Here is a 26,829-nt window from a genome sequence, read left to right as displayed (position 1 = left end):
CTTCGTATTTTAAAAAGTTATTCTTTTTCTTTATTGATTAAGGTATTACATATGTGTCCTTATCCTCCCATTACCCCCTCACACCTCCTCGCTCATGCTCTCACCCCCCTAGTGTCTGTGTCCATTGATTATGCTTATATGCATGCACACAAGTCCTTTGGTTGATCTCTCCCCTTCCCCCCGCCCTCCCCTGCCTTCCCTCTGAGGTTTGACAGTCTGATCGATGCTTCTCTGTCTCTGGATCTGTTTTTGTTCATCAGTTATTTTTTATGTTTATATTAGATTTAATTCAAGTTACTTTTTATCAAAGTCCTGTTATATTGAACCTTAAGTTAATAGCATTTTCCTGTGATCAGTATGTCTGTCACTGTACAGAGAACTTCTAAGGCTTTTATATGACTTGGAATTCTCAGTTGAAATTGAATTTGGAAAAGTGAATATTACTGTGTACTCATATTTTAGAATACAGTACTTCTTATAAACATGCCAATAATTCAAATATTTTTAAAACTGTGTATGGTTTTTAGCTTTTATATCAGAGAAGCTTCAAAATATAGACTTTTAGCCCAGCCAGTATGGGTCAGTGGATTTGGCATTGTCCCATCCACCAAGAGGTCACAGGTTTGATTCCTGGTCAGGGCATATGCCTGGGTTGCAGGTTCCTCTAGGGGCATGCAGGACTCAGCTGATTGATGTTTCTCTCTCATAGATGTTTCTATCTCTCTATCTCTCCCATTCTCTTCCTGAAATCAATAAAAACAAAAATAAAAATATAAAAAACCCAGAAAGCAAACTCCTTTTTTAAAAAATTCAAAATATAGAACTTTTTTTCAATAACCATTTTATATCGCCAACTTTAAATATAGTTACTTTCATTGATAATGTTTATTATTTCTCCTCCATGATCCTCTTACCAAACCTTTGATACTTATCAGATGTTTTCAGGCCTTAATAGAAAGTAGTGTGTATTTAACTATACTGTATTTAAGTACTAGTATATAGTACTGTATTAAGATATCAGAAGTTGATTTCTCTAAAATATATTAGTTATACCAGGGACTTTCTTAACATTAAGAACAACACCACAAATGTTTTTTATAATAAATTTAGAACTATAACAGTTTTTAAAAACTAGTAGGAGAGCTATTAAGAAATGAAATGCAGAATAAGTGTAGTGGTGTGTTTAATATATACAAGGTTTGACATGACTGATGGTGAGCGTGGCTTTACTTGGAAATTTTCTCAGCATACTGGGGAAGGACAGGAGGAGGAGCTTAGTGGTTGACTTGGAACTTTGAAGCCAGCAGACATAGTTTTGAATCCTATTTCCAAAACTTACTTGGTGTGTGAATTCAAAGAAGTTACTCATACTCTCTGAGCCTTGGCTGCCTGATCGGTAAACCAAGATTATAATATTATTGCTAAAACCAACTTCATAGGGTGTTGAAAGAGTTTAATGAGATAATTCATGAAAAGCATTTTGCAAGGTTACTGGTACTTTTCAAGTATTCGTAAAATATTAGCTACCACTATTATTAACATATTTCTACATGCACACTAATACTTTATAACTAGAAATTAATTTTTCCCTACAGTATGTAGGTGATTCACAAATCGTCTTTGAAGGTTTTTAGGACAGCATGTATGTATATTAATTATAACAGATGAAAACTTATATGGTAGTTCTTCACTAAGCCTTTTTTGTATTTTTAGGCCTGTAACGTAATACAAGTATATGGCTAAGTGCACTGGGTGCATTGGTTTTATAAGATTGCCTTTTATAGATGACAGGAGCAAGTAAATATGGATATTTCAATTTTTTGACGTTTATCTTTCACACTGATTTGTGTATCTCACATTTGCTGCAGGCAGGGATGGACTGGAAGCACACACAAATTCTTACCTCATCCTACTGTCAAACACACGGCTATAAACTGGCACCTTCTAACCTCCGTTATGTTATGTAGGTCTCTGTGATCCTGTTTGGGAGTCAAGGTTTTCCCAGTGCTGCTCTGAAATGAGATAATATGAAAATAGTATAGTCTGTCTTTCACACAACTATGGGAGAGGAAGAAGACAATTAAAAACAAAACAAAACACAGGTTCTTCTCTGTCAGTTATACTAGTACATTCAGCTAATATACAGCAACTCTGTGCTGGGCTACATGATGCCTGGTATGGAAGTTTACAATCCTATATAATAAAAGCCTAATATGCTAACTGTCCAGTTGTCCAGTCGTCTGGTCATCCATTCAACCAATCAAGGGTAATATGTTAATGATATGCTAACGCTGTTCAACCAGTTGCTTGATGTGCAATGACCATCAGGGGGCAGACAGTTGACCAGTCAACCAGTTGCTATGACATGCACTGACCACCAGGGGGCAGACGCTCTGACGGGCAGGTTAGCTTGCTGCTGGGGTCTGATGGATAGAGACTGAGCTAGACAGGCTGGACATGCCCTGGAGCCCCCCCTGTGGTCCCTCCCTGGCTGGCCAACCTCCTGCGTCTCTCCCCGGCCCCAATTGTGCACTGGTGGGGTCCCTTGGCCTGGCCTGCGCCCTCTCACAGCCCTCGGGATGTCGGAGAGCCAGCTTTGGCCTGATCCCACAGGCCAGGCCAAGGGACCCCACTGGTGCACAAATTCGTGCAAAGGGCCTCTAGTATATAATATAAGACAAACATAAGATATAATGAAGCAAATAGTTACAAAATAATGCAGGACATATGATAAGACATTTGGTAGAAATAGTAGGTACTAGACAAATTAAGGGGAGGGAGAGATCACTTCCTCCTACTTCTAACCTAGTTTGTAGCGTGTACCTGTGTATGACTCATGTCTTTTTCAGAAGGCTGCTTCAGTTGGGTGTCCACAGGATGCCGGGTTCCTTACCTCTCTGGTGCTGGCTATTTCTAGCCCTTACTGTCTCTTCATTCTCCCATTTCTACTGAAGCTACTGCTATCTAAAAGCATTCTTCTCTTAGGCTCAGTTATCATTTTTTATCTTTTTAAACATCCAAAATAATTATATGGTAGTGGTTCTGTCAGTAGCAAGTAGGAAGGGGAAAAAAGGGAGACGATTTTGGTGCAGAATCAGCAACATCATTTCCTGTGGTACAATCAGCCTGTTGATAGCAAGGGAGAGATGAGAAGGAGACTCCTCACCTTGCCTCTGTTCCTGTGGAAATCCATAAACAGGTGCCTCCCACACACACCCTACATCCTCTCAGCCTCATCTCCTGGAGGCTTGGTTATGTTCCCCATCCTGTCCCCACTCTCCCCTGAGCCCTGCTCCAGCTCTGAATCTCCTTGCCCTTCAGTCTGTTAGAGCCCCTTTTGTAAGTCATAGGAGTCACCCCCATGATGAAGAATTGTCATAGCTCCATTGAGTTACTGTTACTACCTCTGGATCTTCAGTAGGCCACAATATGTACTTGAAGTGTCTAATGGAATCCTGGATCCATTAATCCAATTACCTGTGACAGATTGCTCTTATATAATGCTTGATTATTATATTATTAGTATTACTATATGTCTGAAAGATTTGTTTCTAAGAGAAAATATATTTCAAGTTCTAGAGTTAAACAGTGAGTTATTGTTCCAAACCAGAAGCCACCCATATTGGCAGTGAACTTGTAATCAGAGGATTAGAGTTCAAATTCTGGCTGTCCCAGCTGCTAGACATGTGTGATCACTTGTGTGATTACTTGGCCTCCCTTGAGCAAGGTTCTCTGTATAGGCTGTAGAAGTAACAGTTATCACTCAAACGTGGTTTGTGGGGGATTAAATGAAAAAATAGGTGAAAGTGTATAATAAAATGTAAAATCTTATATCTAACTAGTGGCCTGGTGCATGAAATTCATGCACATGGAATTAATTAGAGGAAATATTTTAATATTGCTATTTGCCCTTTCTCTATAATAGAAGTGTCAGAGATGAAATAAAATTAGTAAAATGTATATGAAAATGTGCATTGGGACACAGAGTCAAGTCCCCACCAACCCGTGCTCACCTTGAAATCCCGTGAGACCCAGACCCGGCCAGCCCCACCTCTGTCAAGCCCCACAGGGCGTGGGGGCACGGCCTCAGGTCCCCTGGCACAGCCTCAGGTCTCCCTGCCCTGCATGGCCTCAGGTCCCCGGTCTGGCCTCAGGTGCCCCAGCCCAAGCTCCCGGGTGGGGGGCGGCATGACCTCAGGTCCCCCAGCCCTGGCATGAGGGTGCGAGGGCGTGGCGACCATTTGCATATTAGCTCTTTATTATATAGGATGAATGTGACATTGTGGTGTTAATAAACACTGTATTAGGCAGAGAAAAGTTCCTGCCCACTAGAAACTCATCATCCAGGAGGTAAGACAGGCATGGACAGTTACATTAGAGTATGTGAAATCCTGCACAGGTGTATGTACAGGTGATCAGGGAACACAAAGAGCAACTATAATCTGGAAGTGGATGGATAGGGAAAACCTTGTGGAGGAAAGAGATCCTGAGCTGAGTCTTACAGGTTAAGGAAGGGCAAGCCTGGTAAAGAAGGAAGGAGAAGGGAAAGTCGTCCCATGTTGAAGGAGTGGCATGGAGGAATATGGTAATTAGGAAGCTGAAAATATGTATGCAGGTATGTCTGGAGCATAAACTGTCTACTTGTGTGCCTAATTTGATTGTCAGGACACTTACCTAATTCTAAAAAGGCAATGTTACTGCACAGTGGTTAGCAACTCTAGAAACAGACTTGGCCTGAAACCTGGTTGGATCATTTACTAATCAGTGATATTTAATTAAGAATTATACCTTCATAAACTTTTAGGATCCATATGATGATATAGGTGTCTATTTCAAAGGGTGGCTGCAACAATTATTTGAAATAATGTTTGCAAATGTCCTGGTGTTTAATAAACACCTTATAGTGTCAGCAGCAGTTTCTGTTGCTGTCTTGAAAGTTTTAGAGTTACTTTTTTCCCCTCCCAGTGTTCTCTAACCTACTATCTAGGCAATATTTTAAATGCCAACTCTTGTTTGTTATAATGGAATCAAAGAAACAGAATTTGAATGAATTTTAAAGAGAGTCTAGCTCTATTTCATTATTTTGTGAGTGAAGAAACTGAGTTAAATAACCTGGCTGTGAGTCCGTGAATCAGCGACACAGCTGAAACTGGAATCAGGTCTCTTTCCAGAGCTCTTTCTGTTGGTCTTGTAATAAATTGCCCAAATCACTCAGAGACACCAACCTAGAGTATTGGCACAATTCATTGCAGAAACGACATGTTAAAGTGTAGAAATTGGTATTTCTGTAGCTTTGCAGATAGGGAAATATATTTTTTAAAGGAATACCATCTCTTTCTCTGCCTCCCTCTGGTGAAAGTGCTGTTTAACAACAGCACATGTGAACAGGCAATGAGAGGTGGGTAATAAGGAACCAGATAATTCTCAAATAAATAACTCCTTTGCTGTCAAGAATTGCTTATGCAGACAGATTTCTATTTCTGTTTATTAGGGTTTCTTCACTAAAATGTGAAAATAGATTTTGATAATGCTTGTCAAATATACATGTTCTACTTCATTTATTCAAGAAGATCCAATAAATAATGTGTTGAACACTCTTTGTGTACCAAGTGCTAGGGATAGAATGGTGAGCCAGAAGCTTATGCTTTAGTGGATTAAACAGATGTTGAAATAATAATTATACAAATAAATGTAAGTAGTTAAATGCTGTGCACAATAAGTACAAAGTGATTTATGATCATATAGCAGTGTTTGGGAAGACTCCCCTGAAAGTGTTAATTGAGATATGAAGACTCAATAAAGTAAATAGGTGAATATGAGTCACAGGGATGGAGAAAAGGGTTTAATCCTATGAAACAGCATGTGCAAGGCCCTGAGGAGGGACATAGAATGATCTGTCCTAAGAATTGAAAGACAGCTAGTATATTTGGAGCAGAAAAGTCTAAGACAAAATGAAAGTCCTGGTCATGAGAAGAGAGGGTAATTATTAGGCATCCCCAAAGATACCACGCAGCACAAGAAGTAAACTCCACCCCCCCCCGAAGTAAACTGTATTAGAATTTTGTTTAAAGATTCATTATAAAGAAGATTACTTTAGAATCACTATAATATTTAATTTACTAAGTAGAGTAATGCTAGGATTTGGGCACTTCTAACTATGTATTACTTTTCATTTGATTTTTCTGTCTTTCTATCCTGGCTCATTGGAATTGAGGGAATATTTTTATGTGTGTTTATGTTAGGGCTTTTTGCTGTTGATTAGTTAACAGTCTAGAAATGACAGAGAATCTTATCCTATTTTCTTGGCTAAGGTTTTTGTGTGGGTGTGTGAGATGCAGCTGCATTGTTGTTTTTTTTTGGCAATTAAGACAGGACAATTCTTAATGCACTTCATCTTGAATAGGATGAAACTTAAGAGTAAAAAGGCTACTTTCAATATTTTAAATTTAGTGGAAGGTACCCAGGGCCTGAATCTTTGGCTCATATTCTAAGTTATTTGGCTAAATTTATACAGCAACCTCAGGCACATGTCTAGGCTTATGGTAGGAACACATGAAGGAGAGAACATGAAGAAAATAGTCAAAGCTTTGAATCAATATAAAATTATCAATTACCATATATAATTTTAAATGAATTTTTGTTAATTTTTAACTAGTAATTTATTTAAGCTTTTTCTCTAAATAATGAAAAAAAGGCAGATTCATTTTTATACAGATGGATTCCCAGGTCTGCTTTTATTGCTCACTTGTTTTCTTCATTTTTCTTGGACCTTTTCTGTGGTATATAAACACTTTGTTTTCCAAAATCCTTAAATTAAATGCAGATAATATGGAACTCTTCATTTTTCAAGTGTATTTGCATCATTTCCTTTGGATAAACTGTCATGATCCTTCATACTCTTCAAACAAATGTCTGAGTTACTTCCAATATTTAACTGATTGTTAATTAATATTATTTTTCTCAGAATAGTATAGCATCAGGTCCTGTGGTTGGTCAGCCTAGGTTCTAATTTAGTTTTGCTACTGACTACTTTGGTCTCACTAATGTCTCAGTTCCTCATCTCCAAAATGGAGATGACCATGTTAGTGCCTCATAAGTTTTGTTTTGTTTGTTTTTTTGTTTTGTTTTGTGTGGGGTTTTTTGGTGTGTGTGTGTGTGTTTAAGGCTCAAAGGAAAAAGTATATATAGAAAGCTTAATTCAAAATCAGTGTCCAGAAGAAGAGATGCTGGCTATTATTGTCCTCACGATTTTGATTTAGTCTCTTAGAATCCATTAGTAGCTATCCTCATTCTTCTGGAAGTTCTCATTCAGTCTAATCTGTATGCTGATGACTCCCAATTTATGTCTCCATTCCTAACCTCACTCTTTCCTAAGCTTCAGACTTGTATATCTGACTGCTTATCTACACTTTAATATCTACTACATACTTCAAACATAGCATGTCTAAAAACAGAACTTTGATCTCTGCCACCTGCCGATACTTGCCTCCCCAGTCAGTCCCCACCATTCTTTCCTATCTCAGTTAGTGGCACCATCCTCTGTCCTTTTTTGGGGCTTTACTTTAGCTATCAACTCCCATCTACTTTATCAGCACATCTAGCAGCATTATCCCAGAATATGTCCTGAATCTAACCACATGTCACTATGTTCTCTATGAGCACCATAATCCAAGGCAATAATCTCTTTTGCTTGGGCAGATATATAAGGAGTGGTTTTCTTATTTCTGTTTTCAGTCTTGTTTCCTATAATCCATTCTCTACATTTTGAAGGCTGATAGTTTCAAAACATCAATTATTTTATCCTTACCATCTTATTGAAATTCAAAAAATGTCCAGAATTTTTTAAAACCCTCTATGATCTGGACTCTGACTTCTTTTCTTCCTATCTCTCAACACAGCTAGTTCATTACTATCATAAGGTCTTTACATTAGCTTTTCCTGCAATTTGGGATATTTTTCACCCAGATCATCACAGTGTTGGCTCCTTGTAATTTTCAGGTCTCGGTCTTGATAATAGCTCTTCAGAGAGGTTTATCCTGACATCTTTCTTCCTTAATAGCTGATCAATATCTGAAATCTGCCCCCCCCTTTCTTTTTTTCATAAATTGCCCCTCCCTCCTCCCACGGTAATTTATGTTCCATGAGGGCAAGAACTTTATTCATCTTGTTTATTACCATATTCCCGGTGCGTATGTGGAAAGAATGATGAATAATAATATTTCTACATTCAGGGATATAATGGTTTGTTTCATCCTGCACAAACTTTGCATATATGCTTATTTTAGAATTAACCATGTTAATATTTTGTCTCTTTTAATGTGTTTTCTCTGTTCTAGATTTGTAAGCCCTTTAGGGTAGGAGGTATTTCTTCATTGTTTTTAGCTCTCATAGAATGCTAAATACCATTTTAGTACTTAACATTGATTGAATTGAATTGAAAAATTCAGTCTAACATCTTTATTTCCTCTGAATTTATAGTAATGATATATGTGTGTGTTTATGTGTATCTATATAAATAGATACATAATTTATATAAATTCTGAAAGTAGGTGTGTATAAAATATGCCTTCTCCTTTTATACTTTATAGTTCATAATTGGACCCTTGAGGACACACTTCAGTGGTTGATAGAATTTGTAGAACTACCCCAGTATGAAAAGAACTTTAGAGACAATAATGTCAAAGGAACAACGCTTCCCAGGTGAGTCTTTATTATCCAAACGTATTTTTTCCACTCATGGAGAGTTATATGCTACATGTTACTTTTCATTGCCAAATCTACAAGTTACTTCTGTGGCTAAGAACTCAAAGGATATATTATACATATATCCATTCTTTAATTTTTGAAGGTATGAGTTTTTGCAAGTTTTAATCAATTTTTCTTGTCTAAACAATACCAAACAGCCTTTAAAAAATTTATACCCAAGAAAAGTAATTTTGAGAATGAGAAGGTGGGCTAGCTGTATCTTTTTTTAGATAACATCAAAGGCACCAACCTCTGACCATCTGGGAAATATGAAAAAAATTTGTTTATTTGATACAGATCCACCTTTATGAAAAGATCTGTTTGAATGGTAATTTATAGATGCTTCTTAATTGGCATTCTTTTAATAACAATAACCACTCAGTATTAGTGGCCATAAGTTAAATCTTAAAAACTGAATTTTAATGAACAAAATGTAAATAACAGCAAGCACTTTTAACTGTAAATTGCGTAGAGATACTCTATATTACCTCATTTAAGCTTCATGGTTAACATGAACTATGTATTATTATCCCCATTTTATAGATTTAAAAAACCAAGTCAGAGAAGTTAAATATTTTGCGCAAGGCAGCATTTGAACACAAATAAATCTGATACCAGAGTTTAGGGATGTTAATTTATCCTTTCTATGTCTGGAATTGTTACTGGTTTTCTGAATTATATTTCCTAAATCTCCATTAGTAAACTTAATATTTACAGATTTTAATGTTAAAATTTGCAATAATTCTACCAGAATTTGACCCTTACAAGATTGCTTATGTTTCATTCCTCCCTGGATTGTTTCTTATACCAAAAAAAGCTCTAATCCCTTTTTATTATCTAATTAGAGGCCCGGTGCACGAATTCATGCACCAGTGGGGTCCCTTGGCCTGGCCTGTGGCATCAAGCCAAAACTAGCTCTCTGACATCCCCCAAAGGTCCCAGATTGTGAGAAGGTGCAGGCCAAGCTGAGGGACACCACTGGTGCACAGTCAGGGCTGGGAAGGGATGCGGGAGGTTGGCCAGCCCAGGAGGGACCGCAGGAGGGCTCCAGGGCATGTCCAGCCCATCTAGCTCAGTCCCTCGTCTGGACCCCAGCAGCATGTCCAGTCCGTCTAGCTCAGTCCCGATCAGCTGGACCCCAGCAGCACGTCATAGCAACTGGTCGACCAGTCAACTGCCCCCTGGTGGTCAGTGCACATCATAGCGAGTGGTTGAGCGGCCTTAGCATATCATTAGCACATTACGCTTTCATTGGTTGAACAGACGACAGGACCCTTAGCATATTAGGTTTTTATTATATAGGATAGGATTATTACATATGATGAAATATGCACATTGTATTTCTAATCAATTTGCTTACCTACTCTATTTAAATAAGTGACTTTTGTTGATTGCAAGTCTGTATTTTGAATCAAGTTGGAAGTTTTCACATTTCCCTTAAATGTATTCTGAACATCAACATCAGTATTTTTTATTTTACTGTGCACATGACTATAGTGATGAAATTATGGGTATAAATGTCAGTTCAACAAGTGCATATTGAGTATCTTTATGTTCATGGTGCAACTAGATGCTGGAAAGAAGACAAAAATTAAATATGATACAGTTCTTGCTTTTAAATAGGACAAATTAAAACAAGCAGGATAGTAGAGCATTAAAATGGGATTAGAGTTTTCCGAGTTATATATGTTACCCTGGTTATGAGGAACTCATGGTATTTTTCTTACGTTGTCTTTTGGGAAGTTTCTTTATAAAACAACAACATTAAATAAAATTGACTGCTCTGTATTATGGCAGTAAATGTTATAGCCACTTTTTCTTTTTATTAAATAAAGGATATCAGAGATACCTCAAATTCTGGTAGAATTATTGAAATAATACACAATCAAGATCAATTTTTAGAAATAGTGAACATGTTTCTACAGAATAAAAGTTATGTATGTAGAAGCTTTCAGGTCAGCCCATTGGAATCTTATATGGTACTGTAGTTAAATAAGTCCATTAAAAGAGGCAATATCATTTAACTTAAACAACCATGTAAGCTACAGAGCATTTTGTAGGGCAACTGCAGATCTAGGAGCTATTCATAAAAAGGTATTAGAAAATATATTACACATTCTAGATGTATACATGCCTAAAACAATTCATTATTGTTTCCTTTCTGTGACATTAAAATATTGTTACCTCTGAAATAGATAGCCAAAAGTATGTTAGTTTTATGTTAGTTATAATGGTTATCTTAAGCCTTTTACTGTATTTTCTATTCTCTGTAATTCTTATTACCAGAGCTTATACTAAGGCTCTCTTCACCTGATACATTCCTCCTCATTCCTTTCAGACTTGTGTGATCTTCCCTGACATCCTCACCCACTCAGGTAGAATCACTTCCACCTCTGGGCTCATATTGAACTTTGCATAAAAATCTGTTACATAGTTTCCTTTTTACTACATCTCATTGTCTTTCTTAAATTTGGTCTATTGATAGTATTGCTATGGATTCATTCATGCATCCATCCATGCATTCATTCATCTATTATACAAACATTTATCAAGCATCTACTTTTGCCAAGCACCATGCTAGGTTTGGGGATACAGAGCGAAGATCGTTTTTGCTTTCAAGAACTTTGATAAGTGTCATATTAAAGGAGTAATAGGAACATACACGTAAGGTACCTGTGGAGAAGATAAAAGGAAGACAGTTTGTAAAGGGAAAGTTAGAGTTCTTTACTCTCTAAAGTTTTATAGAAGCCTTATAGGAGTTCCTGTAACTTCTTCATACTCAGGTTCTATATTGCCCTAACTCAAGTGTAGTGGTTCAGGTGCAGTCATTGGAATCATACATATTTGGGTTTGAATCTCTGCCTTACCTCTTACTAATTATGTAATCTTGAGCAAGTTACTCAACCTCTCACTACCTTAGTTTCCTCATCTATAAAATGGGTAAAATATATATATATATATATATATGTATATATATATTTATATATATACACACACACATACACACTCACACACAATATAGTTTAGTTTGTTTTGAATTTTAATTAAGCCCTCACACAGGTCCCGGCACATAGTACATGCTTGTTTTTATTGTCATTGTTATTAACAATTACATTATTATTATTATTATTATTATTATTAAACTTTGTGTTATAAGATCTTTATTAGCATCATACTTGGTTGTTAAGAAATCTTAGCTGACTACTGACTGGGCTGCTTGGGTTTGCAGTCCAAATTGAAGTGATTTTATTACCTTAATTTACCTGTGCCTTTGGCCCCCTACTTACTTTTTTCATAGCTAATAAAATGGGTCAGTACTTTTTATTACATAAATCCTTCAGTTTACTTTCCCAACTAATGATGACTGCTTACTTTCCACTTATGACTTAGAGGACTTTGTTTAATTTTTAAACAGTTTAAACCAGTGGTTCTCAACCTTCCTAATGCCGCGACCCTTTAATACAGTTCCTCATGTTGTGGTGACCCCCAACCATAAAATTATTTTCGTTGCTACTTCATAACTGCAATTTTGCTACTGTTATGAATCGTAATGTAAATATCTGATATGCAGGATGTATTTTCATTGTTACAAATTGAACATAATTAAAGCATAGTGATTAATCACAAAAACAATATGTAATTATATATGTGTTTTCCGATGGTCTTAGGCGACCCCTGTGAAAGGGTCGTTCGACCCCAAAAGGGATTGCAACCCACAGGTTGAGAACCGCTGGTTTAAACATTAAACTGTAAAGGTATAGACTTCTTCTTCTTTTTTTTTTTTAGGTATAGACTTCTTAGATACTATTTTTTAAAGTCTGCTATTATAATTTTCTTGTTCTTTGTGAAATGACAGTAAGATGTCAGGTAATTAATGATTATAAAATATTTTGAATTTGATAAATTTTAAAATCATATTAAGTTACAGTACAAAATAAACTCAGAAAACAAAAATATCAACCTAGCAACTAAATTATTAACATTCAGCAGTGTTTGGACAGCTAACGTTGCACTGAGAAGGTTTTTGATACATGTAATAAAGTATTAAATCACACTTGAATAAGCTCTTACAGTATTAAATATGTTGCTCAAATATTTAAATTTATATACTAGAAATATTTTCATTTAATGTATATGTATTTTTTTAAATGAACAGGATAGCAGTACATGAACCTTCATTTATGATATCTCAGTTGAAAATCAGCGACCGGAGTCACAGACAAAAACTTCAGCTCAAGGCACTGGATGTGGTTTTGTTTGGACCTCTAACACGTTAGTATTCGCTCTCTCAGAATATGATGCAAAAGAATAATCAGATCGTCTATTTGTTATCTAAAGAAGGAAAAAGTAAGGAAGGTAGTAGACCACTAAGAAGAATAATCTATTAGGTATAAAGGAAATTTAATATTATCTTAAAACAAAAGATTTATAGGGTCAGACTTTTTGTCAGTGAAATATAGAGTGTAAAATGTTCAAAGCTGTTTATTGATATTAAAAGTTATAAACATTGTTAGTTGACAATTTAGAATTAAATTTTTAGATTTAAAACTTTGTGTCTTTATAGCAATTTTGTTCATGTTATTATAGTTGGATGTTCACTGAAGAGTCCCTTTAAAAAATGGTGCAATCCAACCATCTTGATGCATGAAGTAATAGAACCTAACTTGATTTCATTTATCACCAAAAAAATAAGTTTTTTATATAGATCAAAAGTAAAGGCCCACTTTAAAACTTTACAAAGTAATAGACTCTCCTGGCAGAAGCACAAGGTGGTGAATTGTTCTTTAGATTATTTTGAAGAGGAATAGTTAAGTAATTAATCTGTTATATTCGTAAAGAAAATAAACCTGTATTTCTTTAATTTGACAGGACTACTGTTTCTCAGAAAGAAAGTTTAATATGCTTATTTAATTTAATTTTAAATTTCAGAAAGCGTTTCATGAGGCACATTTTAGGGGAATTATGTTTTATTTTTCCAAAGCCAAAAACAGATAACAAAATGAATACAAGAAATATGACTTCCACAAATTACAAATTAGGAAACTAACATTTATTTTACCTCCATTCTTCAATCTAGGACACTTGAAGGTTTCTATGATACTATCTCGGGGGTGGCTCTGCTAAAAAAGTTGCTGAAGCGGTTGTATGGATTACATGACTTTACTGGAGGTTCTTTTTTGGCTCAGGCTAAAAGAGCAGCTGGTGAAACAGCTGGAACTTCCCTTTGTGAGGGTTGGTGGAAATGCACTGTTGGACATTACAAACCCTAGGAAATAGAACACTACTGAAATGCCGAGCATTCCATGGAGATGATGCCCTTTCCAACCTTTTCCTTGTCTAAATTTTCTGCTGGGTCTCCTGGGGGTTGTCTTCTGTGCAGTTCTTCCTAATTTTTTCATGTGGATGATTGGTGAAAATAGGAATTAAATTCCAGAATTTATCTCTATATAAAACTTGGTGAGAAATATTTATATTTTATTAATTCAGGAACAAACCACTCTCTAAACCAAGACAGTATTATATTGTTATTTGAAAAGGAATCAAATTAGTCTCAGAGAATGTTGAAAATAAATATTTTAATAAACTAATTAAGCTACATCTTTTTATTGTTTGTCTTAAAATTATTATTTGAATGAATGAGCCTGTAGTTGGAACACCCATGTTAGATTTATACAAACCCAGCATTATCAAGTGAACAGAGATACATTTTAAAGGAGTTTTCCCTGAAATTTTTTCTAGTTTGTGGTATACAGTTTAGAAACTTGCCCATCTATTTATTGTTATTTCTGGTGATTATATTTCAGCCTGAAAAGGGCTCATAATTGAACTAGAGCCTGAGTGGAACCTCTCAGTCTGAGGCAGAAATAGAAATAAATCCTTTGAGACTTTAGCCTTGGGTAGTGCATCTCTTTCACTGTGGGCGAGGGCATGCACTCTGGAAACACACGACCCTGAGGGTGTCTGGCATAGAGCATGCTGTTCATCTCACTGTGCAGACATATGCGAACCCTAGACTTGTAGCATAGGAACTATTCACGCATACATTTTATTGTGTGAGTTATCATCGTGTCTTCCTCCAGAGAGCCCCCTGAAAATTAATGTGTATTGGCAACTCTAATAAAGTTCCTAATAAACTAGGACATTATTTGACTAGTGATTTCTGTAGGCCCTGGCTCCTTACTCCTTACTTAAAACAATGTTGGGGTTATTGTCTTGCCTGGCTTGGTAGGGAAGGCGATCCTATTCTTTCTAATAACCCTGATATCTCTAGCAAGTAACCATCTAAAATAATATTGTTATGGTCATTTAACCCATGGTTTCTTAACCTTGGCATTATTCACATTGCAGGTTAGATAATTCCTAGGTAATTTTTTTATAGAAGGGGGGTGAGTGGGGAATGATTTTCTTGTGCATTGTGGGATATTTCACAACATCCTTGGCTTCTACCTACTAGACATCAGTAACAGCTCTCCCCAGCCGCTTTTACTCTCCTCCCAGTTGTGACCCCCCAAAAATCTAAATGTTTGCTGGGGGAAAATATCACCTTTGGTTGAGAATCACTGATTAGTCTTAATTAGTTATGTGGCTATATGCTTGGGGAAGGTGCTTTTTGGTGAACGATTAGCATTCCAGGTTGTTTATCAACGCATCACAGCTGCCTAACTTGACTATAGGAGTTGGAATGCGATGCTGACATTCTTTATGACTCCTTCACCCAGAGGACCATTCTCAGTACATGATGGGAGGTGCTGTCGGTTTTTCAGGGGCTCCAGGACTTTTGTTACTACCTCCTGTACCAGCAGGGACATGGAGCATCCATATTGGTTTGTCTCTGTTTCCTGTAGGTCTAGTATATCAGGTAGTTATAATAAACACATTGATTATTTGAAAAGGATTTTTTAAAAGGTTGAGCTTTTATATGGGAGGGTCATCTTGACTTTTTTGTTTGTTTTATTTTAGATGCCTTCTAATTTTAAAAACATCTCTCTGTGTATTGAGATTCTGTTACACTCAAAGATTAATTTAAACATCGTTAATTCTCTTCATAGGCCCTGCTCATAACTGGATGAAGGATTTTATCCTCATAGTTTCTATAGTAATTGGTGTTGGAGGTTGCTGGTTTGCTTACACGCAGAATAAAACATCAAAAGAACATGTTGCAAAAATGATGAAAGACTTAGAGAGTCTGCAAACTGCAGAGCAAAGTCTAATGGACTTACAAGAGAGGTGAGTAAGTAAAACAAGCTATAAGTCTTCTTATTTATGTAGGAAAATACAATTTGTGAAAATGTAATATGGGCATGTGCATGTACACATTTAGATTGATACACACATCAGGAATGTATGTATACTTCATTTCATATATATATACAAAAGTATCGTTATATTTTTATAATTATGGATTTATTATGAAGGCATGCTCTAGGGCAGGGGTCCTCAAACTACGGCCCACGGGCCACATGCAAATACAAATATTGTATTTGTTCCCGTTTTGTTTTTTTACTTCAAAATAAGATATGTGCAGTGTGCATAGGAATTTGTTCATAGTTTTTTTTTAAACTATAGTCCGGCCCTCCAATGGTCTGAGGGACAGTGAACTGGCCCCCTGTTTAAAAAGTTTGAGGACCCCTACTCTAGGGAATGAATGGGTAGAGATCAATGGAAATCAATCATAAATAGGTGGAATTATATGTAAAGTTAAATTATATTTTTGACATGATTTAAATAATTATGTATTTCCTAAAAGTATCTTTGCTAAAGAGTATTTCTCTGTTATCCCTGTATTTTGATCTCAAGATAACCAAAATAGTCTGGCCATTGTGGCTCAATAGACCTATGAACCAGAGGTCACAGTTCAATTCCCCGTCAGGGCACATGCCCAGAGTTGATCAATGATTCTCATTATTGATGTTTCTATCTCTCCCTCTCCCTTCCTCTCTGAAATCAATAAAAATATATATTTTTAAAAAGATAACCAAAATAGCTATATATAATAGGCTACCTGATGTTTTTATTATCCAGACTTAAGATTAATAGAAAATTATGCAAATTTTGATTGCATGTATCATACTGCTTGATATATATTTATTTTTTATTTAATAAAATGAAATTTTGGAAACTTTTGTGAGGAATTACATTTTTACTCTTTAAGACTTGAAAAGGCACAGGAAGAAAACAGAAATGTTGCTGTAGAAAAGCAAAACCTAGAGCGCAAAATGATGGATGAAATCAATTTTGCAAAGGAGGAGGCTTGTCGGCTGAAGGAGCTGAGGGAGGGAGCTGAAAGTGAATTGAGTAGACGTCAATATGCAGAGCAGGAATTGGAACAGGTATTTACATTTTTTAAAAAGTATTAGAATATTTGTATTGTCGTTCTGAGTTTTTTGTTTTTGTTCAACCTCGTACATTTAGTTCAATTGTATACTCTTCAGTTAATCAAAGACTCATTTGTTCATATTGTTTGCATTGATCAAAGTCCTTTTAGCAAAATAACAAAGTAGTAACTAAAAGATAAAGTTGCCATCATGTTCTCTCATTCATGAAATCTCATCCCAGGCCATGTCAATTGTCTTGAGTAAATGTAATGCATTTATTTAATTTAACATCTGTAATATGTTTCCATTTTCAACTGTAACCTAGTAAAGTATGTCTAATGTTAAACTTCTCTGCAAAGGTAAAGAATCTCTATTAAGCATCATTTGAGTCCTATTAAATGGCTTTAGAATATAATCTGATAACAATTATGAGTTTGTCTAAACTTTAGACTCTAAAGCAGCGGTTGCCAACCGGTGGTTTGCGGACCACTGGTGGTCTGTGAGGTCCGAAAAAGATTGGCGACCGCTGGTCTAAAGGATGTCCTTTCCAATATCTGCTTCCACTATGAATTTACTCAAGATGGATAATAGGCATTCAGGCATTGGGTAGTCCTGTGGGCAGTGGTTCTGTAAGAATTTAATTATAGGCAGATATATTTGGTTTTTATTCCTTCTATAAAATATTAACACAAACTTAGTGGCTTTAACACAACACATCTTTATTGTCTTACAGTTCTCAAAGTCAGAGTTTAAAATAGGTCCCTAGGCTTGCATTCCTTCTTGAGGCCTTAGGGGAGGATCTGTTTCCTTACTTTTCCAGTGTCTAGGGGCCGCCTGCATTTCTTGGCTCTTGGCACCTTCCTTCATCTTCAAAGCATGTCACTGCAACCTCTGCTTCCATGGCCTCATCTCCTTTTTTGACTCTGACCCTTGTATTATTGGTAAATAAACTGAGGAACAAAATGAGGAGGAGAAAACTTTCTCAAGATTAGAGAGTGACTCAGTTGTAAACCAGGGCCAAGAACCTAGGTGTTCTGCCTTCCACTTTGCTTTCTGTAATTGTTGCCTTCTCAGTCAAGTGCTAAATAAGAAATAGAAATTATGTGATGAATAAGTTTCAATTTCAACTCCTGAGAAAATGTTCAAAGTGAAGTTACTATTTCTTTTGAGTTTGTGATTTTTGACTGAATGCAGTCAGCCTTCTCTTTTATTAACTGCTAACTATTCTTTCCGTATACCCCAGACATCTGTTTTTTTTTTTTAATCTTTTCCCTGGAAAGAGTTTGTTCTTTTAAGTTGCCTTCTCGACATATTTGCTGTCAGGCTCTATTTACCTGAAAAAAACAAAAACAACAAAAAACACTTCTGTATAGAACATAGTAAAGAACAGGGGATTAACAACAACAAAAAAGGCCTCGCTAAAATTATAGTGTTCAAGACTTAGATACTTTGCCCTTTACTTCTGTGAGAACTCCCTGCCTGTTCCCACTGAGACTTCTAACTCTTGTTTTGTTCCCAGTACTAAATTAAAAGCTTGTTAGATGTTTTTCTGAACTTTGCAGATAAAAAAGTACAAATCAGAAAACAGTAGTGGGAATTCTCTACGCTATGGAGATATAAACTGATAGCAGTATTTTATAGGTGACTATTTCACAGTAAGGGAGAAGACAATATAAAAGAATGCCCAAGAATCACTAACATTCTCATCTGAGGTTTTTGTCATGGAGACCCTAAGATTACCATGGTATGAGGTCTCAGTACAAAGTAAGAATCCTAATGAGATCCTGAGTCAGTAAGAAGTAAGTTTAAAGGAGAGAAATGGGTATTTAAAAAGATCTCTATCCAATATGATTATAGAAATAAGAAATAATTTTGAGTGTTTGTGTTTTATGCATATTACAAATGGTCCATTGCTGAATTTTAATCTTCACAAAACATAGAGATTACCCTCATTTACAGATGAGATATGTAAAGAGCTCCTTAGGTTAAATTTAGGTTAAATAACTTACATTAGGACACACAGTGGCAAGATTAAGTGGCAAAGGCAAGATACTGCATGTCATATTCCGGAGTCCATGTTTTCCTTTAATGTTATTAAAGGCTTTGTTTATAGAGTAAGTTTAACTGGGAAATTAATTTCAGTACATTATTATATAATCCACATTTCCACATAGTTGGAAGCATTACTATATTTTGTCTTGGGGATAAATCAACTTCTCAAAATTAGAAAGCAAGAGAATCTGGTACATATTTTATATAGTGTTCTTTACCCTAAAACAAAAACTTTTGGGTAAATAATAGTACCACTTCATATTTTGTGTAAATTCTTTTCACATACGTAATTTTTTTCTTCAAGTCTAAAGAAGCTTAAGTCAGGACAATCCATGGTACCTCTACTCTACATGAGATAGTCATCCTCAGAAAGTAAAGAATTTGCTGAAGGTCAGAGAGGTAATAACGAATAAAGTTGCATGTAGAAGCCAGGTTTTCAGATGTTTAGGCTATTTCTTTCTAATACCATGTTTTTAGTTATTGCTGTTTTACACAAAAAACTATGTCAATAATTATTATATTTTTAAACAACTTAATAATTCATCATTTGTGAAAGCTATTAATTAATTTTAGATCCATCCCCCTATAAGTAACAATGTAATTCAAACTAAGGGTTGGAATTTAGGTCAAATCATAAACTTATGAATTAGCAGAAAAATAGTTTAAATAGTTGCTATTATTAGAAGGTAAGGATTTTTAAGAATTTGAGACATATTTGACAGTCAATCAAAACATTGTTTAGCCTTAATTTATACTAGAAATATATCAATTCTGTGTTAAATATGTTCATTGAATTATTTCAGGAGAAATAAATTTGTAGATATAACATTAAGGAAAATTTTAATGATTAAAGAGAAAAACTTCAGTGAAATTCGTTCAGATTCTCTGTATACTTCTTTGGCAGTGAAAACTACAGAAGAAAATTTAGCTTTAAAATCTTGTCAGAAGAAGGGCCTGCAGCCCTTCATTTGGTGGTATTATGTAGACCTGTACATCACAGGGCCTGAGCTCACATTCTCTCTTCCTGAGAGATTAGCAGGACGCCACACAGCTTAGCCAAGCTTCTTATTAAACACAGTATTGTCCCAAGCACATTGCACAGTGAATTGTGTCAGGCAAATGTTGCTTAGGATTTGTTTTCAGCGATCTTATCCTTGCTTTTAATATTTGTTTTTTGATTTATCTACTTAGTGTCCATTGTGAATTTTTGTTCTTAAATTGTAGACTTAAAAAAATACTTTCTGCATATTTTTTCTTACAGTATCTGACAGCCATTCTGTTTCTTCATCAAAAGTTAGTTTAATCTGGAAAATGACAGAGTTTATTTAAATACGTTGGGTTTTTAGATCAAACATTCTCCTGCATGTTGGTTTAGGAGTAGAGTTTTACTTACCTTACTTAGCCTGAGGAAAATTAATTTTCAGTTATGGTGTTCAGAAGCAGGATTCTCCATAGCTCACTCCTTACTTTGTGTGAAGGACTTCAGCATATGTAATTCCATAAATTACATCATGTGTCTTTACATATCTTTAGCTTGAACTCTGCTAGTTTAAGTGAATCATTCCTAGAATGGGTTGTCTCTTCCTTCTGTGTCCTTTTCTTTGTGACACTTTCCTTAAGAGTATTTTCCTTAGCATGTAATACCACGTCCCACACTAAGCATTGACTCCCTTCAAGGGTAGCTGAAAGAAAGACTTGGGCACTGAAGGCTATGCATGGTTTCTCATGGAAAATCAGATGGACTCTCAGTCAGAATCAACTTTCTTGAAATTTACAATTTATCTACTTTCTAGTATATTAGGAGCAGTGGATTAAATAGCAGAGGTAAAAATTCTCCAGAACAGTGAGTGTATCGTTACGGAGTATATAGTAGGGTTTTGGGGTAACGTTAGAAGGGGTAATAGAATAGGACACTTATTCATATCCTACTTCATAAATAATGCATTGTGAGAAGAGTGTGGTAAGTTTTAGTTTTTATATGCCCTAGATTTATTTTTTTCACTCCTAGTGAGTCTGGTTATAATAAAATATAAAAACTAAATAGTGCAGCTTAAGGTTTATGTAGGTCCCCTCTATCCTCTGGCTTTACCACTTTGCATAGTGAATTTAAGATGCACTTAAAACTTCAGCTTAAGTTTTAATGTCAGAAATATATTGTTTTAGACTTTGTGATTTAAAATGTTGTTTACAAAGAGCATAATTAAAATGGCTTTTTCTCTTAATTTGGGTACTAAAATATGCTAATTTCTTTAAAAAATTTTTAATTTGAATATCTTAAGAAATTTCTCTCTTTTCTTCCTTTCTCTTCCTCCCTCTCTCTCCCTCCCCCTCCCATCCAGGTTCGAATGGCTTTAAAAAAGGCTGAAAAAGAATTTGAACTCAGAAGCAGCTGGTCTGTTCCAGATGCACTTCAAAAATGGCTTCAGTTGACACATGAAGTAGAAGTACAGTACTACAATATTAAAAGACAGAATGCCGAAATGCAATTAGCTATTGCTAAGGATGAGGTACTCTATTATATTTCAAAACTTATTAAATTTCTAGAAGGATTAACCAGTTGAATACAGAGATATGAATACATTTTTATTATTGCAGATTCTTTTCTTGAACTGGAACTTATTGCATTAATTGACTCTCATAATCATAGGCTATAAAGTAGAATTGCTTTCTTTAAAGAGGTGTATACCTTTCAGAATGACCTTAGTGTCATTTAAAAATCATCCCTATTATCATTATAAATGTTTTATACAGAGCTTTTCTCCTCTAGGTTGCTGCTTCATATCTGATTCAGGTCAGTAGTTACTAGAAATTAATGTCTGACTTTATTAAATTGTGTGAAATACGATTAAGTATTAATCTGATATGTAGCACACACACAAAAAAGAGTTCAGTTCACTCACTAACACCTCTATTGTAGTAGGATATAATGTTATTTGTTAGTTTTAATAGAAAATTCAGGTCTTTCTGAATTACAGAAATAAGAGACAAATTCTCCAGAACAGAGTTTTTAATTATATCGTTTAAGTTGGGAAAGCATGTTTGTTTTTTCCCTCATCTATTTTCTTTTTTGGAAAATAGGGCTATATGTTATTGACTAATAATTTTTCACTGGTTTTACAATTATTAATATTTTTAAAACAAAATAAACTTCATTAATATATGTATGTTTTCCCCAAGCCTAGCCTTATTTTTCTCTCCTTTGGTTTCTAGGCAGAGAAAATTAAAAAGAAGAGAAGCACAGTCTTCGGGACTCTGCATGTTGCACACAGCTCCTCCCTAGATGAGGTAGACCACAAAATTCTGGAAGCAAAGTAAGAATGTTATTTTAGTTGTTTATTTTCACTGTGCTGAAATATGTAATTTATGGACAGTCTATATTTTAATTTGATCATGTATAATCACATAATTCATACTAATTCTAAGAGTGTGTAATTTCTTCTTGAAATTAGCTAATTGCCATGTTCTATTCATGTAGTTATCTTTTTTCAGTGCCATATTAAGGACTATTTGAAATAACAAATAATTCCTATGTTGTCTTTTCCAGGAAAGCTCTCTCCGAGCTGACAACTTGTTTACGAGAACGACTATTTCGCTGGCAACAGATTGAGAAGATCTGTGGCTTCCAGATAGCCCATAACTCGGGGCTCCCCAGCCTGACCTCTTCCCTTTATTCCGACCACAGCTGGGTGGTGATGCCCAGAGTCTCCATTCCACCCTATCCAATCGCTGGAGGAGTTGACGACTTAGATGAAGATACACCTCCCATAGTGTCACAGTTTCCTGGTAAGTGATGAGTTCAAAAGAGAATTGGGATAACTTTAAGGTAACTTTACACCACGCCGTTTATGGAGCATTTACTTTGAAGGCTGTGATAAAACATCTTGTACATTCTTTGTTTTCTCTTTTTGTTGTTAATTTGTGTTTACTGTTTCAGAATAATGTCTGAGGTGTGTGTGTGTGTGTGTGTGTGTGTGTGTGTGTTTGTGTGTGTGTGTTACATCATACATGCTAAATCACTTTTATGAATGAAGGGCTGAGCTTTGAGGAAAAACATTCTTTCAAAAAGCAGTGTAATCTATAGTACAAAGTAAAATTTAGGCAAGCTCTAATCCTGTGTTCCAGTCCTAGCTGTGCCACTAACTAACCAACTGTGTGACTTTCAGCCAGCCTGTGATTTTTTTTAAATTGAGTTGACATTCTCGGTAGACATGTTTTTTTAATATTTTGTTTTGCTTTTTCAATTCTGTGCTTTTACTGAAAGAGTATTGACTCATAAAGCACTGAATCAATTTACCTTTATATAAAATTAAACTGTGTTATGTCTGTGTTTGGAAAATTTTGTAGATGTTTTTGTTGCTAGAAAATGTACAATTCCTTTGTTATGTTCTATTCTTTGAAAATTTTTACATGGTAAAGAATACATTTTGGCAGGAAAGTGAAATTTAAATATTTTAGATTGTATTAACAAATTTCAGAATTTATTAATAAGTATTTGGACTTTTTGCAAAGTTATAGAGAGTTTGAATTTAAGATGGTGTATTTTATGATTTAGAAATCATTATCCTTATTATTGCCTACCGGCTTCATTTTTCCCAACCTTTCTGATCTTTATGAAAACAGTGTAGATAGAACAGGAGTCCAAAGAATGGAGAGCAGAAGTTATTTATTGATTGAAGACTTACATGGAAATTTTAGTCTTTGAGATAAATCATGATATGTAAGCATTTCCAGTTTGAATTTTTCTATTCAATTATAGCTTTCCTGATGTTATGATTTAGAAAGGGTTCTAATTTTTAAAACAATTTTATGAAAGAAATCTCGTAAATTTTCAAATAAATAGTGATTTTGTGTTTATGTTCATTTCTGTGGTTTTCATTCTAAGGTTGGAAAAATGAAACCAATAGGCAGATAATGCAAACAGATGGGGAGGCACTAAATCTTACAAGAGGACGGAGGAGAGGACAGATTGTAAATGTAATGAGTACTGAATGTGTGACCTCACTCATCTCATTGGCCCTATGCTGCAAGAGAGTGATGTTGCAAAGTTATATCTAGATCTGGGCCAGCTCTGCTCTTTGAATATTGTGTTTATTTGCGCAGGGGCCATGCTAATCTTCTCTGTATCGTTCCAATTTTAGTATATGTGCTGCCGAAGCGAGCACAAATATTGTGTTTATTTGAATTATATGCCCTAAGCTTAACAAATGTAACACTGATTCATAGGTAAATGATGCTGTTTGAAAACTAAAGTTTTTTTTTAATGTTACAGTCCCTCCTTAGAATGCATAATTATGCACCATCAGAAGTGTGCATGAAGATGTATTCCCTAAATTAACTAGATTTTTTTTAAAGTACTTTTTTTTTAGGGAAAAGATATTCATATGTGCATTAAAACACTTAGCATTAAATGTGAATAATTATCTTAACTTTTCAGTGATTGTGATGTAGAAATTTGAACTTTTAAATATGAAAAAAAGTACACGTTGATTTTGAAGTTAATATGATGTTTAAAAATGCTGTGATCAAATTTATTATCTTTGAAAAATAACTCATACCAAAAATTATACTTGGAGAGCTTTGCCTCCACCCAGTGGCACAACAGTGATACTTCACTCTGCTTAGTTACAAAAGCATAATTTCTAGACCTGATAAATAAGAAACTCCTGGCAGTAGGATGAGGGTCTAAGGTAGGATAAAGTCTCATAATTATACACCCTCCTGAGCAGTTTTAAATTTGTACTCTGGGTATGTAAGCTGTATAAGTGTGAAATAATGACAAGGAAACATTCCTGTGGCATGTTAAGAACAAAGTAAGGTTGTAAAACTATACATACATAGCATAATATTGTCTGTGTTTAATTATTTGTAAGGAAAAAAGACAGAGAAGATACTATCAAAGGTTAGCCCTGTGTGGGTAGGAGCAGATGATTGTTTGTTTCCTGTTGGTACTTTTATAGTACTGCTAAACATTCACAGTGGGAATGCAGTAGCAATTTATTTAACATTTGTTATTATAAAGCCTTTCAGATATTCCTAAAAACAATATGCTCACCTACTACAAAGGTAAACAGATATTAACATTTTGCTTTACTCATCTCTTTATCAAAATAAACCATTACAGCTACAGCTAAACCAGATCGCCTCCCTTTCCCACTCTTCTAAAGTTGTTTACATTCTAAAGCCTATTGTACTTTTATTACATGCAGGTATATCCATAAACAATAGATACAATTGTTACTTATTTTAAAATTTACATAAATGTTATCAAACTGTATATATTGGTATAGTTTTTAACTCTTTTTGCTCAAAACTTTTATAAATTTTCCATGTTTACATATAGATTAGTTAAATTTACTGTAACTGTTGAATATAGGTTAACCACAGTGTATTTATTTATTTATTGTAATAATAAACCACAGTTTATTCCTTTTTCTACTGAGATAGGTTCTTTCTTCCCTTTCCCCCCACTTATAAAATACTACCACAATGAGCATCTTTATCTTCATCTCCATGTCATAGCTCTGAGAGCTTCTCTGGGTGAACACCTAGAAATGGATTGCTGAGTTGTGGTGAAGACACCGCTTACTAGTCATTGCCAAGTTGCTCTCAAAGTGGTTCTATCAGTTTGCACAACCACTATATATGAGAGCCTATCTTCTTATATCCTTACAATATTTGGAATGGTATGATTTGGTTTATAACTCGAATGGATGTTATATGATACCTTACTGTTATTAAAAAATTTTATTTCCTTGATGACTATTGAGATCGAGTACCATATCATTTATTGACATTTGTTCAGATTCCTTCCTATCTGAGTTCTTTGTTCCTGCTATGGAATTTTCTCCAGGATTTCTTACTGATCTGGAAGAATTTTTTTAAATGTTGCCTGGTTATTTGAGGATTGAAGACATCTTCTCCTAGGATTTGCCTTTGCTTTTTTATTGTGCTATGTTATTTATTTTCTTTTTTAATCAGAGGAGTTTAAAAAATATTTTAAAGACAAATTTATGATTTTTGCTTTTTATGTTTTTTTCAGAAGGTGGTAGTTTTGTTAGCTGTCCTAAAAGTTTTTAAGTTTTGCTTTAATCCCTTAGTCTTTTAATCTACCTAGAAGTTATTTTTGTTCATATTGTGAACAAAATACATCATTGTATAGATAAACAGTTGTCCCAGCCTCATTTCTCCTCTGTCTGCTGATTTTTGATACCACTTCTCTCCATAGACACATAAATGCTTCTAGGTTCTCTGTTTTCTTTCATTGGTCCCATTCTGCCTTAGTTGCTACTTATCTACACTAATAAAAGAGAAACATGGTAATTAGCGTACGACCGCTACCCTTCCCACTGGCTAATCAGCATATCCTTATGCAAATTAACTGTCAGCCAAGATGGCGGCTGGCAGCCATGCACTGAAGCGAACAGGGTTGCTTGCTTGCGCCAGTGACTGCGGACTCCAGCGTTCCCCGCCTGACTTGCCGGCCTCTCAGCTGCATCTCTAAGCAACTATGTAACAAATATAGAAGCTAAACAAAACCCCAGAAACCGGCTTTATTCAGCTGGGCTTCAGCCAGCCGGACCGCAACATTGTATCAATGTTTTCAGCAGCGAGGCCTCAGAGCTGAAGCTGGCCCAGAAATTAAAAAAAAAAAAAGAAAAAAGGAGCGGTTGGGAGCTTCAGTCACCCGCCAACCAGAAATGGCCTCAGCCCTCAGCCA

At 35.2% G+C, this 26,829-nt stretch overlaps 1 protein-coding gene and 1 non-coding gene across 4 annotated transcripts in view; one reads left to right on the top strand and one right to left on the bottom strand.

The window, feature by feature from the left end:
• STIM2 (stromal interaction molecule 2) overlaps window positions 1-26,829 on the top strand; it is a 141,123-nt gene that overhangs the window by 101,551 nt on the left and 12,743 nt on the right. For 2 of the 3 annotated variants that reach the window (XM_023757721.1, XM_023757722.1), the window contains exons 4-11: window positions 8,589-8,700; window positions 12,902-13,017; window positions 15,795-15,972; window positions 16,898-17,075; window positions 21,452-21,619; window positions 21,880-21,903; window positions 22,323-22,423; window positions 22,657-22,895. In XM_023757721.1, coding sequence (XP_023613489.1) covers window positions 8,589-8,700; window positions 12,902-13,017; window positions 15,795-15,972; window positions 16,898-17,075; window positions 21,452-21,619; window positions 21,880-21,903; window positions 22,323-22,423; window positions 22,657-22,895 — 1,116 coding nt within the window. The remainder of the gene's footprint in view (window positions 1-8,588; window positions 8,701-12,901; window positions 13,018-15,794; window positions 15,973-16,897; window positions 17,076-21,451; window positions 21,620-21,879; window positions 21,904-22,322; window positions 22,424-22,656; window positions 22,896-26,829) is intronic. The other variant, XM_006093259.2, reaches the window with a different exon arrangement.
• LOC111826947 lies at window positions 24,164-24,274 on the bottom strand. The gene has a single exon (XR_002830395.1). It is a non-coding gene; the product is annotated as a U6 spliceosomal RNA (small nuclear RNA).

This window comes from Myotis lucifugus, unplaced genomic scaffold (assembly GCF_000147115.1).
Source record: "Myotis lucifugus unplaced genomic scaffold, Myoluc2.0 scaffold_112, whole genome shotgun sequence".
NCBI lineage: Eukaryota > Metazoa > Chordata > Mammalia > Chiroptera > Vespertilionidae > Myotis > Myotis lucifugus.
This window is presented reverse-complemented; position numbering and strand designations above follow the sequence as displayed.